The 15,225-nt window shown below is 44.4% G+C and overlaps 1 protein-coding gene across 1 annotated transcript; it reads left to right on the top strand.

Moving 5' to 3' along the window:
• Window positions 1-10,963: 10,963 nt before the first annotated feature.
• LOC105981231 (vomeronasal type-1 receptor 48-like) lies at window positions 10,964-14,696 on the top strand. Its single transcript, XM_013010325.1, has 2 exons — window positions 10,964-11,884; window positions 14,601-14,696. The coding sequence occupies exons 1-2, from the start codon at window positions 10,964-10,966 to the stop codon at window positions 14,694-14,696; spliced, it is 1,017 nt and encodes a 338-aa protein (XP_012865779.1).
• The last annotated feature ends 529 nt before the right edge of the window (window positions 14,697-15,225 follow it).

The following is a 15,225-nucleotide window of genomic DNA, read 5'->3' as shown; positions in this document are numbered from 1 at the left end:
TCACCCTGGAGCTGGTTGTTTCTGTGTGGTGTAGGTCGTCAGTTGTTGTTGCAATCCGAGTTCAGTTGGGGTGGTTGCGGGCTGGGTTGGGTGGCCCCTGCTGGGTCGTTGCGATCGTGATCTGGCGGGTGGTCTGCTGACAGGTTCCTTTGCTGCTGGTGCCGGGCGGCTTTGGCGGGATGGAGCCTCTCCGCTCCCGTGGAGAGTTAGGGGTGGGGGTGGGATCCTCGTGGAGAATCCAGGCTGGTAGGTTTCTCTGTTCCTGGCGATCCGCTGTTCTGCGAACCGGTACCTGGTGATCTGCAAGCAGCCCCCTGTGTCTCTGGGGCTCCGGCAGCCCCCGCCGGGCGGGCTGGCCGGCGGCTTGGCGCTCTGCCGCGCGGCCAGTAAAGGTTGGGGGAGGGGTCTTCGCTCTTCTCTGTTCTGAAATTCTTCTTTTCCTCTCTTTCTTTTTTTGTTATTTCCCACCTGTGGTTTTTCTCTGAGTGTTTGTCTTTTTGTTGTTGTCGGTCTCTTGGGGAGATTAAGCGTTGGAACTCGAACTCTCTTTGTGGTTGGAGAGAGCTGTGGCGTTTCCCTACTGCCCCGTCGCCATCTTGGTCCCCCCTCCCACTGTATCTTAATCTTTATAGTGGCATCATTAATAATCATGATACATTGATAAACTGATGAGTAATCTAGTTTGACAGTTATTTTATTTGAAGTTTTGCCAGACATCACTTAATGCTCTTCTTGCTTTTATAGTGTCTATTAAGAAATCTGTGCTGGGCGCTGGTGGCTCACGCCTCTAATCCTAGCTACTCAGGAGGCTGAGATCTGAGGATCATGGTTCAAAGCCAGCCCCAGCAGGAAAGTCGATGAGACTCTTATCTCCAATAAACCACTAGAAAACTGGAAGTGGCGCTGTGGCTCAAGTGGTAGAGCGCTCACCTTGAGCTGAAGAGTTAAGGGATAGCACCCAAGCCCAGAGTTCAAGCCCCACGACTGACAAAAAAAAAGAAAAAAGAAATCTGTTATGCTGATGGTTCTGACTTCATATGTGACTTATTTCTTTTTTTCAATTTGTAATATTCTTTTTTTGTTGTAACTAATGTTTTAGTAATAATGCACAGGGAGCTAGGCACTGGTGGCTCATGCCTGTGATCGGAGCTATTCAGGAAGCTGAGGTGTATATTTCGAAGCCAGCTTACACAGGAAAGACCATGAGACTCTTCTCCAACTAACCACCAGAAAACCAGAAGTGGAGCTGTGGCTCAAAGTGGTAGGATGCTAGCTTTGAGCAAAATTGCTCAGGGACAGCATCCAGGCCCTGGGTTCAAGCCTCATGACTGACAGAAAAATACAGCGTGGACAAGTCTGGTCTTGTTTGTGGTACCAGGATGACCATTTCTTTTTGGGTTTCACTGATTTTCTATACCTTTTCCTTGAACCTCTTCTCCTCTTATTATGCCTATGATTTGGTCTTTTAATGGTGTCTTAGAAGTCTTGTATGTGCATTCATACATCTTTAGATTTTTTTTTAATCTTTGGCTGTATGTTCTAAAATAATTACCCTAACCACTCTGTCTTCACACCTGATAGTCTGTCTTCAGTTTGATCTAGTCTATTGATCAGGTTTTCAACTCAATTTCACCATTCATGTACTTAGCTGTATATGTACAGAGTTTCAGTGTCTTTGTTGATTCCATGTCTGACACCTGCATTTTCTCCCTTATTCATTGCACTCCTTGGGTTTCCTTGGAATCCAAGTTTTTCTCTCTTCTTTAATTCTACAAATCATTCTTATATTCATTCTTTTGAATTCTTCAAGATTGCATTAGTTTATTACTGTAGAGTTGTTGAGTTTGGAGTCAATATTATCTAGTTTTTCATTCTGTTTGTGCACTGGAATTTGTGCACCTGAGGTCTAGTCATTGGTTGGAAGTTTTTGGTTGAAAAAGTCTAGTGTTCATGCAGGTTGTTTAGTGGCTGTGTTGAGATGCCCTTCCTTACTACTGGACTGGTGCATGGCTTGGTAGCCAATCATTCTCTCACTTGCTGAGGGCACTGGACCTGGTGCCCAGTATCACTCCAACTGAGGACAACTAGTAGGGGCTCCATAGTGGTGTCAGTTTTCCCATTCTGCAGTCCCAGTAGGAGCTTTCCTTCCTGGTATACTTGAAGCTGCTGCTACTGGCAGGGAGCTTTGCAATCTTCTCATCAAGTAGATTTCCTCTTGTTCCCCAAATCCCTACTTTGTATCTCAGGGCTAGGGGGATCCCAAATTCACTGAGTGGAGCAGCAGACAGAGCAGTGAGTTCTGCACTGCCTCCAGGAAAGTGAGGAGCCCGGGCACTTTCCTTGCTCGTCCTCACGTGTGCAGCCCCGTCCAGCAGTCTTCACTGGGGGGGGGGGGCAGCTGAGGACCTCCTTTGAATCAGAGTATATAGATCACAGACACAGAACGTGCACTGGGATGCAAATGTCAGTGGTATGAAATATAAATGTACACAAGGGAGTATTATATGTCCGATACAATGGGTGGAAATTTAGTTCAGAAACAATTGTAAACTTTGATGAACCAAATGGAAGCATAATATGTCATCCCTTGAATCTGATCCTCAACAGAACTAGTTCAAATCTATTTCATACTTTGTGCTGCCTCTGCTCTGGGGTGTGGCCTTCCTGTGGCTGCCATGAGATGGGCCCGCCACACAACACACAGCCCGCCACTCTTCCGGGAACATTCTTACATGGAGGACCTGGTTTCGGGTAATGATGACTCTGAGGGTGAAATGAGTTGCTGTCTCCATGACTGGGATCCTTCTAACCCTCACCCTCACGCGGCAAGGGAACCTGGAAAACTTTTCACCCCAGATCTCCCCAGACTGCTATTATCCAGGAGGGAATGAAATGAAGTCAGCATGCAGGTGAAATGCCCACCGGGCATGCCGCAGGCCTGTGCTCCCCAGCGGGACCTGTGGCCTTCCCACACACACTGACAGTGTGGCCCGTGGAGAGCTGAGTCGAAATGCTCTTTACCCAGCCCTGCAAGGTTCCTCTCCGGTGCAGCGAGGCCTCCCGTTCACATCTGTCTGGGTAAGTGTGCTGAACACAGAAGGAGAAGAGCGGGTGGGCAGGTCCTAGGCAGGCTGGGACAGAGGAAACCTGGGATGGCCAGCCAGTTTCCACAGCAACAGAAGGGCCATGTAGCTCTATCAGACTCAGCCCAGAGCACGGGGTTCTGTTCAAGGCAGGTGTGCTAAGGAGATTATTTCCCTTATACGGAGATTCCAAAAATTAACCGGGAGTACTAATTAATTTTCGGTTTGCATTTACTTTTCTGAACTAGATGACCTCCACTGATGGGCTATGGCCACACCCACGTCACATGCAGTACAGTTTTATTTAAGACACGTAGTCTTCAACTGATTGATATTTTAATTTCATATTTTAACTAACTGTCCTCATTCTTGCTTAGAGCCTTTACAAGTCAAACAGAACTATTAGTTCTATTATTAGTTTAAGTGAATGCTGTGGTTTGAGTAATTTAAAATAACTGAGTTTTTAGAAATAAATGAAATATTCCTTCAAAACTTCGTAAGAAGGCAACCTCACATTTCTACAGAGTCACTAACATTTGTTGCCCTGATTTAGTTCCATAAATTACAAGTTAATGGGGGCCTTTGGTGTGTTTTCCAGCGGTCAGAAACTCAGAGACAATGGAGGTGCGCTGATGAGATTGCAAGGTCACCAAACATGAAATAAACGAATGAACATGAGGGCAGTTTCTACTTCCTGGCTCCAAAGGACCCAGGAATATAATTTGCAGGAGCCCGACAGAAACAGTATTTGTCTTTGCTAAATTTTTCTCCATAAAATATTCATCAAAAAACAAACCATTTTAATTTCTCTGATAAATAGAAATGCCCAAATCTCATTTTGTTTGGTGGAAATTTGGGGGTCAGTGCCCTGTCCTTGAGTTCAAGCCCCAGGACTGGCACAAAAATACAGCTGGTTAATATTCTAGCTCCTGTAAGCCCTGAGCGGCAGCCACAATCTTTATAATTTATAAAAAATGAAAACGTAATTATCACCCTATTTTCCAGAAACAGCTGCCGTTCACCTGCCCAAATCCCCTCGAGCCTTTGTCCGCTGCGGTCTGGGCTCGGCTTGCTCTGTGGGGCGCTGACGTGGGTGGCGGGTTTGTCTTTCCTGGGTGCAGCCATCTCCCCTCGTCCCCATCCCGGCTTCCAGTGGAAACTGAGCCACAGGGGGGCAGGGCCGGCGTGCACGTCATCCCCACGCCTGCACAGAAAGCAGGTCCAGCCCCGCCTCCGAGCTTCGCTGTCCACTAGTGATAACAAAGGAGGTAGTGCCCAGCCGTGTGTGTGTGTGTGTGTGTGTGTGTGTGTGTGTGTGTACTGGGGCTTGAACTCACAGCCTTGTGTTCTTGCTTGGCTTTTTAGCTTTTTTTTTTTTTTGCCAGTCCTGAGTCTTGAACTCAGGGCCTGGCCACTGTACCTGAGCTTCTTTTGCACAAGGCTAACACTCTGCCACTAGAGCCATAGCGCCACTTCCGGCCTTTTCTGTGTGTGTAGTACTGAGGAACTGAGCCCAGCTCTTCATTCATGCTCAGCAAGCACTCTACCACCGAGCCACCTTCCCAGCCCCTTTTTAAATTTATTTTATTTTATTTATTTATTTTATAAATATTTTATTGTTATTACCCAGGTGATACACAGAGGCGTTACAGTTACCTAAGTCAGCTACAGTGCATACTTCTTTTTGGACGATGTTACCCCTTTCCCCTTCTCTCCCAGTTTCCCCCCCCCCCCGTCCCACCTGCATGTTCACTCTCAACACTGGGTCTAGTGAGTACCACTGCTGTGTTTGGGAAACTCACATTCTTAAATGCTTTACCAACTACCCCCTCAGCTCTGAATCTAAGTGCTTTCCCACATTTGTGAATGCTTCGCGTTTTTGCTTCCCTCCGCATCTTATTTAACACAGCCACATGGTCTAAGCAGCCTCAAAATGATCATACCTTACACCTGCGAACTTCACAAATGTGTGACTGAAAACATTTACAATATTTTGTACCTTACATGTACGATGAGTTACCTTGAGCAAATGCATGCTTGCTACAAGAAATATTCTACCAGTAGATCATTCACCAAATTTCCTAGCATAACTTCTATGACAGGCCTCTTAAGTCTGGAGAGCAGTGCATATTTGAAGGAGAAAAGAGATCTTACATTTGTGTGAGACCTGTCTTTCAAGCTTTAGTTGAACACCTTTCCTTTAACTAGAGCCTCAAAGTAGAATGAATGACCCTCCGTCTATTCGATTATATTTCGACTTACCGTTCTATTTCACATGCCTGACAAGGAAGAATTGGCATCTGTCCCTGCTTGTACTTGATCACTGGCCTCTTCCTGCGCTAGCTAGTTATGCTGGCCCGGCATCAAAGCAAACACAGGACACACGCCATTCCATCGGGAGATTTAAAGGAAAGATTGAAAGTCCCACCAGAGCTTTTGAACGGGGATTGCTCAGTTATTCTACTGTTTCTGAAATGTTTATCTTTTCCATTTCAGGAAGAGACAGAGCTGATCAATCATTAAAATAACTGCATTAATCCTCCCAGATCACATGCCTGAGGAACTGCATGGTGATAAAAACAATAGGCATCAACATGTGCCAGAAGCGTCTCCAGCTTTGGTATGTGCACTTCATCTTCTTCCATGCAGAAAGTCTCCAGGATGCAGCCAATAAAGCCAGCCATATTTGTAGAGCCTCACAGAGGCAGATCCTCGTTGCAAATGTGGGCAGTCTTATTTCAGAGTTTACATTCGGCACTATGTGCCCTGCTAGAATATTCTTAACCAGCAACAGTCTGACAATAGCCAACAGCATACAGTCAGCCCTGAGGGAAGCCCCATAAATGTGTCTTTGAGACTATTTTGCTCTTTTATGTCATCCTTCTCATCCCAATTCATCAAAATCTGTAGAGCCGCCGCCTGCCGGAAGCTTGGGCCGCACAGGGGAGACGCCGAGCTTGCCTCATGAAAACTTGTGCGGAAATCTTTTCAATGAGACGGCAATTTTAAAAGATTTTCATTTTCATTAGCATGTATTAGTTGTACGAGGGAGTTTCATGGAGTCCCCGTCCTGCCTCCCCCGTGCCGGTCCCCCCACCCCACCCGGCCTGCCCTTATTAGACCATCCCAGCAGGCTTCGCCAGCTCCCACGCAGCTCACCCTCTTCGACCCTCCCTCTCCTGCTGACACTCAACCCCCCAGCCTGCTCTACTCCGGTCCTGCATTTTTGATATGTATGCTAATTGTATCAGGCATTCATCCTGTTATCTGCCATTCCCATCTATTCGATTGTTACCAGAATAACCTCTCTAGTGTGTTCTTCCCACGCTCCCTGCCACTCTGTTGTTCAACATCTCCCAGTGAGATTTCTTAGGACATCCTCATCCATGGACGCGATGCTCCACGGTGTGGATGCGCATGGGTGTGTGCGCATGCCTTTTAGGTCTACCGTGAACGAGTGAGAATAAGTGACTTTTTGATCTTAGCTTATCCCACTCACGATAATCTCCATATTCATCCATTTCTTGCAAATGACATAATTTCATTTCCTTTACAGCTTTGTAATGTACCATGTTCTCTTTATCTGTTCATCAGTAGTTGGACACCTCAGCTGACTCAACAATTTGGCTATTATGAACAAAGTCACTGCAAACCAGGGTATGCAGGTATCTCTCTTGTGCACTGATTGATACTCCTTGGCACACATTCCCAAGTGCAGTCTGGTAGGGTCATACTGTGGGTCTCTTTTTAGCATTTCGGGAGCCTCCATACTAATCTCTAGAGTGGATGTACTAGCTCACCATCCACTGGTGTGGATGCGGGTTGCTATTTTCCCCACATCCTTCTCTGCACTGGTTATGGTTTGTGTTTTGATGATTGCTGTTCTGCCTGGGATGAGATGGAAGTTTAGTGTAATTTTGATTTGCATTTCTCTTATGGCTCAGGATGTTCAACATTTAAAAAATCCATCTGTTTGTATGTCTTGTCTGAGAATTGTCTTCTCAGTGCACTGTAACTTTATTGGTTGGACTATTTCTTCTTTTCTCATTGAGGTTTCGAGTTCCCTATATATTCTGGATATTAATTCTTTGTCCAATTAATAGTTGGCCAACATTTTTCTACCATTCTGTGGGCTGTTTCTTAGCCATGATAATTGTTTCTTCTGATGTGTAGAAACTTTTTGGTTTGATGCTATCCCATCTGTCAATTTTTGTACTAATTTGCCGAGCAATTGGACTCCTATTCAAAAGACAATAATTCCCTGTGCCTATATCTTCTAGAGTTTCCCCTCAGTTTTTTTGTGATAGTTTCAGTTTCGGAGCTTACATGCTGATCTTTAACCAGTTTGCAGTCGGCTTTTGTTCAGCAAGTGAGATGGTGTCTAGCTTTAGTCTCCAGCATGTTGGTGACCAGTTTTACCAGCAATGATTATTGAAGGGGCTGTGTTATTTTTTCCAGAGGATTGTGTGCGGGGGGGGGGGGTTGGGATTGGTTGTATGTGTGTGCATGTGTGGTATGTTTGTTTTTGGTTTTTTGCTCCTATCAAAAGCTAGATGACTGGAGCTGTGTGGTTTTATTTATAAGTCTTCTATTCTGTTTCTTCATGTCCACTTTTGCCACTACCATGCCGATATGTTACTAGAGTTCTATAGTATAATTGGAAGTCTAGTATCATGATACCTCTAGCATTGCTCTTTTTGCTCAAGATTGTTTTTGCTATCTGGTGTCTTTATGCTCTCTTACTAACTTTTGGATTGATTTTTCAATTTCTATGAAATAGAAAAGTGATCAAATCTGTAGAATGCGTTTGGTAGTATGGCCAGTGGGTGATACTAACTCTGCCAGTCCAGGAATATGAGAAGTTTTTCCTCCTTCTGATGTCTTCCTTGATTTCTCTTCTTCAAGGTTCTATAGCTTCCACTGTAGAGGTCCGTTGCTTCTTTAGTGTACACGTGGGCATTGGATGTTTTGTGGCTGTTGTGAATGGGATCGTTCTCTGGCTTTTTTCTCCGTGTGCTCATTGTTGGTGTGCAGAGCAGCTGCTCACTTTTGTGTGCTGCTTTCGTGTTGTCTATGTTGCTGAAGGTGTTTATCAGTTCTAGATGTTTGAAGGGGAAGCCCTGAGACCCTTTACATAGAGGGTCATGCCGTCTGCAAATAGGGGTAATTTGACTTCTTCCTTCCCTATTTGAATCCATTTTGTTGTTTCCTCCTACTTTTTGTTCTGGCTAGGAATTCCAGTATAATATTAAATAAAAGTGGGAGAGTAGACATTCTTGTCTCATTCTTCACTTTAGAAGAAATGACCTCAGTTTTCCCACATTTAGTATGATATTGGCTATAGATCTTTCATATATAATGGCTTTTTTGTACTAAGGTACATTTCACCTATTGCTAGTTTCTTCAGAGCTGTTATCGTAAGAGGATATTGAATTTCACCAAAGGCTTTTTTCCTGCATCAATTGATATCACTAGTGATTTTTTTCTTTTAATGCTGGTACTGGGGCTTGAATACTGTCCCTTATCTTTTTTGCTCAAGACTAGAGTTCTTCCAATTGAGCCATACCTCCATTCCAGCCTTCTGCTGGCTAATTGAAGATAAGAATCTCATGGGCTTTTCTGCCTGAACTGCCTTTGAATGGCAGTTCTCGGATCTCAGCCTCCTGAGCAGCTAGGATTACAAGTGTGAGCCACCGGTGTCTAGTGGCAATGTGATTCTTGTCTTTGAGCCCTGTGCTATCTCACATACTTTGATTTTGGTTGAACCATTCTTGCATCCATGGAATGCAGACTACTTGATCCTCGTGTGTGATCTTTTTAATGTGTTGCTGCATTGGGTTTGCAAGAATTTAATTGAGGGCTGGGAAGGTGGCTCAGTGGTAGAGTGCTCACCTTGCATGCTTGAGGCCCTGGGTTCAATTCCTCAGCACCACATAAGCAGAAAAAAAAAGCCGGAAGTGGCATGTGGCTCAAATGGTAGAATGCTAGCCTTGAACTGAAGAGCTGAGGGACAGCGCCCAGGCCCAGAGTTCAGGTCCCACGATCGGACCCCCCCACACACACACAAAAAAAGAATTTTATTGAGAAATTTTGTGTCTATATTCATAAAAGTGATTGGCTTATAAATCTCTTTTTTTTTCCTGTCCTTGTTTGGCTTTGCAGTGAGTGTAATATGGCTTCAAAGAGTGAGCTGGCAGGGTCCTTTCTGCCATGGAAAAGTTTGAGGAATATTTTCTTTAAAGGTTGTTTTTTTCTTAATGTCTGATAGAATTTTACAGTGAATCTATCAGGTCATGGCCTTTTCTTTGTTAGGAGACTTAAAATAAATTTTTCTGCTTCAATATCATTGTTCCTTATAAGCCTGTTTAAGTAGTTTGTATCTTCATGGTCCAATTTTGATAGGTCAAATGTATTGAAAAATTGGTCCATTTATTCTAGATATTTTTATTAGTTTGAATATAGATTTCCAAAGAGTCACCTTGTCATCTGGATTTTATTGGTGTTTATTGTGAGAACTTTTCTTTAATCTCTAATTTTATTAATTTGGGTACTGTCCTTCCTCTTTTTGCTTAGATTAGCTAGAGGTTTATCAACTTCATTTCTCAAAGAACCAACTTTTTGTTTCACTGACTCTTCATATAATTTTTTCAGTCTCTATTTCATTACATTCTGCACATCCTTTGTTTCCATCTGCTCATTTTAGGTTTGGCCAGCTCTTTTATTTCTAGCATCTGATGTGCATCGTTAGTGCGCTGGGTGTTTTCTTGTTGTTCCTGCTGTTTTTAATGTGGGCATATAAACTATATAAACTTTCCTCTTTTTACTGTCTTTGCATATTCTAATAGTTCCAGTAGGTTTTCTTTCATTGGGTTGATTTTTTATTTCTCCTCTTTTTTCTTCAAAGACTGCTGGTCATTTAACAATATATTCTTTAATCTTAATGTGTCCAAGTATTTTCTGTAGTTTCATTTGCTATTGAGTTTTAGTTTAATTCTATAATGGGATTAAACCTGATAGAATACAAGTGATTACTTTAGTGGTTTGTATTTTCTAAGACTTACATTAAGTCCTAAATTAGGATCTATTTTGGAGAAAGTTCTGTGGGTAGCAGAACAGAATGTGTATTGTATATTTGTTATGTTAGATAAAGCCTTCTGTAGTTTGTCAAGTTGATGTGATCTGTACTGTCTCTTTTTATTTGTGTGTGTGTGTGCCTGTTTGGATGACCTTTGTGCTGGTGACAGCACAATACTGAAGTCCACGTTATTATTGTGCTATGGTCTACCAGTGCTTGTAAGTCCAAAAGTGTATGTTGAATGAACACTGGGTGTGTGTATATGTTAACAATCACTATTTCCTCTTGATTACTCACCTTATTAATATGATATCACCTTCTTTGTTTCCTCTCATTTTCATTTGAAATCTGTTTTATCAGGCATGACTGGCTACTCCTACCTGCTTCTGAGGTCCGTTTACTTAGAGGATCTTTTTGTAACCTTTCATGCTAGGCCTATACTTGTCTGTGTGAGATATGTTCTTGTAGGCAGCAAGTAGTTGGATCTTGATTTTTTAAAGTCTTGCTTGCCACGTGTCTTTTCACTGATTTTCTGTCTTCTTTCCCACTGCTTTGTTTATAGAAACCTCACAGTGGAACAGGTAATTAAGTCACATAGAACGTGCCGAGATGGGGTGTGCCATGGGTTTCCAGAGGTGTGAGGTGGAGCTGGGTTTTCATGTGGAATAAGTCTTGGAGTCTTTATACTTTAATGAGGGAAATTGTGTTGGCAGAGATTCACGAAGCTGATGACATTTGTAACATTTTCCTTGTTGTTGTTGGTTTTTCCTCAGGTATTTACCATATGCTTCTTTTCCCCACAAAGATGAGTAAAAACAACAGAATGCACAGAAACATCAACATAAGAAACACCTTTTTCTCTGAAGTTGGCTTTGGCATTTCAGCCAATGTCATCCTTCTCCTCTTCCACTTCCTCATATTTGTTCTCCGACTCAAGCCCAAATCCACTGACCTGCCTATTGGTCTCTTGGCCCTTGTACACTTAGCAATGCTGATAACCGCAGGGTACATAGCTATGGACATTTTTGGGTACAAGAATGATTGGGATGACATCACGTGTAAATGTCTTATCCTCATATACAGGTTGGTCAGGGGCCTGTCTGTCTGCCTCACCTGCCTGCTGAGTATCCTCCAGGCCATCACCCTCAGCCCCAGAAGCTCCTGTTTGGCAAAGTTCAAACATAAATCCCTACACCACAGCCTGTGTCTCCTCCTCCTCCTGTGGGTCTTCTATATATCCATTAGCAGTCACCTCTTAATCTCTATTATTGCTACCCCCAATCTGACCTCAGAAAATCTTATGTATGTCTCTGAGTCTTGCTCTCTTTCACCCTTGCCTCACCCCTACCAGCACGTATTTTCCAAACTGCTGACCTTCAGGGAAGTCTTGTGTATGGGGCTCATGGCTTTCGCCAGTGGGTACATGGTGCTTTTCTTATGCAGGCACAAGAGGCGTTCCCGGCATCTTCATAGGACCAGCCTCACCTCAAGGACTTCCCCAGAGCAAAGGGCCACCTGGACCATTCTGCTGCTCCTGAGTTTCTTTATGGCCATGTCCATTTTGGATAGCCTCGTCTCCTACTCAAGACTTACATTAAATGATGATCCAATATTTTATTGTATCCAGCTTCTCGAGGCCCATAGCTATGCGACAGTCAGCCCCCTGGTGTTCATCAGTATCGAAAAGCGTATAATTATCGTTTTGAGATCCATATGTAAGGAGAGAGTAAGTAGTTGATTCTTCAGTGATAAGTAAGTTTCCTTAGGATGAACAATGTCAGGGCATCAGAACTAACTCTTACGGCACAAGGGATGTGCTGCAGTTTATGTGAAATTATAGGGCTATGCTTTTTCTGTTAAATTTATTTAGCTTGATACAAGTGGAAATATATAATATGTGTATGGAAAATACATAAAAGAAAGTTAAGTCACACGCTGACTGGCTCTCCGTGGGTCCTCAGGGAAGACCTGTGGGCTGGGTTCCACATGACATGGCTTGGGTTGGTTTGTACTGCTTTTAATATGTGATCGCTTAGGACACTTTCCAATAATTAAGTTTCTCTAGTCAAACTAGGTGTACAAACACTAGGTATCATCAATTATGACAAGACCCAGGAAATATATATACGCCGAGAGAACTGCATTGATGTGTACCATGCTGTTAACACGATGATTACCAGTACTCAAAGACAGAAACAACCAGTGTCGGGAACCATAGAATATGCACAAAGTGTAGTCTCTCCTTCGAGTGGAAGATTATTCAGTCTTACAAACAGAAAGGCATCCTGGAAGCTGACATTACTGAGCTCAGTGACACAAGTCCATCATGGAGAAACAAGTAGCATTTGAAGCTACTCTTTCAAAGAAGAACCTCAAAGTAGTCAAAAGGCAAAAACCTCAAATGCAAAAAGGGAATCACATGTTCTAGAAGCTAAGAAGAGGGTTTGTGGCGGACGCCCGTGTGGCAGCAATGGAGATGGCTTGGTCGCGCCTGCCTGGCGTCATGAGGACACGCAAAGGCACGCGCTTGCACACTCAGAGTGACCAAATGCACGTGTGTGTGCTGTATATGCTTTGTCATAATAACAATGCCTTCAATTACCTTAAGCCAGGGGAAAACATTCTCTCTGAAATTAAAACCGGAAGTGACAAGCTTCTAAGAGTGCCAAGATATAACTGTTCAATGGTTTTAAAAACATTCATAGCAAATTTGTTCCAGTGATTTAAAAATGATGGCTAGAAGTCTGAATCTTATTTTTCAGTTTCTTCAAAGAAAGAAGAGAAAATATTCCTTTAGATTCAGTTAGGCAGGATCAAAAGCTTTTTGTATGGAGTCAAAACTCCAAATTTACAAAGTAAATCAGATATTAAAAAGAATCTACCCTTGATATCAATTAATGCCATGAAAACTATGTACTTGTAATATGCTTTTAAAATAACAAAAGGCGCAGGTGGCTCATGCCTATAATCCTAACTACTCAGATCTGAGGATCATGGTTCAAATCCAGCCTGGGCAGGAATGTCCTTGAGACCCTTATCTCCAGAAGTGGCCCTGTGGCTCAAGTGGTAGCCTTGAGCGATTCAGGAAATGTTTATAAAACAATATTTCTTACATCTAGCACAGTAAAGTCACTAGTCAGGCTTCAGTATCATTGTTTTCCTTTCAGGATTTATTTAGAGAAAAAATTGAGTGATGGAGTGATAGAGAGCTGCAGGCATGGTTCAAGTGGTAGAGCACCAGTGGTGCGTGAGAAAGCCAGGCAGCCACACAAGGCTTAGATTTCAAACCCCAGTGTTGGCACAGATAAAATGTGGCTAGGACAGGCAATTTGGGGGAGAGATATATCAAGGGCCGCAGGGAGGAAGGGACGAAGGGAAGGAGAGAGGAAAAAAGAGACATTAAAAAAAATAAGAGGGGCTGGGAAGGTGACTGAGTGGTAGAGCGCTTGCCTTGCATGCATGAGGCACTGGGTTCGATTCCTCAGCACCACATAAACAAAAAGAAAAAAGCCGGAAGTGGTGCTGTGGCTCAAGTGGTAGAGTGCTAGCCTTGAGCTGAAGAGCTGAGGGACAGCGCCCAGGCCCAGAGTTCAGGCCCCACGACCGGGCCCAAAAAAAAAAAAGATATTCAAATAGCAAATAAAGCAAGGAGCCTTAGGAGTAGCATGGTACTTTCAAAAACAAGAGCCAGCAATCCTGGGGAAATTGTGCAGCCCCTCCAGGAGAAAGAACAGACTTGTAACTCATCCAAACCCATTCCGAGAACTATCAAATCCTCCAGATCACAGCCTCCCCTGCGCTAGGATCACAGGTGTGAGCCACCCCCACCGGTGCAATGAAAACTCTTAGGATCACCTACTGAGCCTGATCTGGTGGGGCCATGCCCCTTCCTCCAGAGGAAACCGTTCACCCCCACACCTGGCCTCAGGACTCACCCAACTGACGGACAGACATGGGTCCCAATAGGAGATACGCGGATTGGCAAGACTCAACCTCAGAGCTGGCAACAAGGGGACTAGACACTGATGCCAATGGAGATAAGTGGTCTACAAAACTGCCAAGAAATTGGGCGCCGGTGGCTCACGCCTGTCATCCCAGCTACTCAGGAGGCTGAGATCTGAGGATCGCGGTTCAAAGCCAGCCCAGGCACAGAAGTCCGTGAGACTCTTATCTCCAATAAACCACTAGAAAAACGGACATGGCGCTGTGGCTCAAGTGGTAGAGCGCTCACCTTGAGCTGAAGAGTTGAGGGACAGCACCCAGGCCAGAGTTCAAGCCCCGTGACCACCACCACCAAAAACAAAAACTGCCAAGAGCTTGGGGCTCCCCTTATAAAGCCATCCTCCTCCCCAGGACGGGCTCTGCAGTCTGGGACTCTACACCCCTGCAAACCTTCATTCGCCAGCCAATTCATAAACTCTTCATTGCTTTTCCTCCCCAAGCCTGTCGTCATTATTCTGATCAGCATAGAAGTTCGGGCAACAACAACGCCCACGGTGGCCAGTTCGGGGAGCCCCTCGCTGTGGCCGAGGGTTTGAGAGGAGCTGGTGCCCCGGCTCTGCTCAGTCTCACCCTCACAGGCCAGAACCAGCCCTCTCCAGCCAGAACAGTGCTCTCAGGTGCCAGTCCTCCAAGACCACGTCCTGCACCTTAGTAGGGAAGCGGGGAAGCGGAGGGCTGCCGATCACCTCCCACCACCAGGAGGCGGCCATTCGCCTGTGTCTGCTGGGCTCCTGACCCTCCCCGGCGGCCTCCAGCGCGTCCTGTCAACACACTGGGTTTATCCCCCACTGGCTTGGGACTTGCGACTGTACCCTGCCTCTTCCTTTTGAAGGGGGGGGGAAGGAGGGGGAAGGAGAAGGATTGGGATTGGGGGGGGAAGGGGGAGGCTGGGAAGGGATGTGAAGGGTAAACAAAGGAGGAGGCTGCAATGCTTGGTAAGAAATGTACGCATTATCCTGCCCATGTAACTGTAACCCCTCTGTACAGTATGTTCACAAATAAAATAAAATTTAAAAAAAAGAAATGTATGCATTATCCTGCCCATGTAATTGTAACCCCTCTGTA

This window comes from Dipodomys ordii, unplaced genomic scaffold, assembly GCF_000151885.1.
Source record: "Dipodomys ordii isolate 6190 unplaced genomic scaffold, Dord_2.0 Scaffold12, whole genome shotgun sequence".
Classification (NCBI taxonomy): domain Eukaryota; kingdom Metazoa; phylum Chordata; class Mammalia; order Rodentia; family Heteromyidae; genus Dipodomys; species Dipodomys ordii.
The sequence above is the reverse complement of the archived record's forward strand: the minus strand, read 5'-3'. Positions and strand labels throughout refer to the sequence as shown.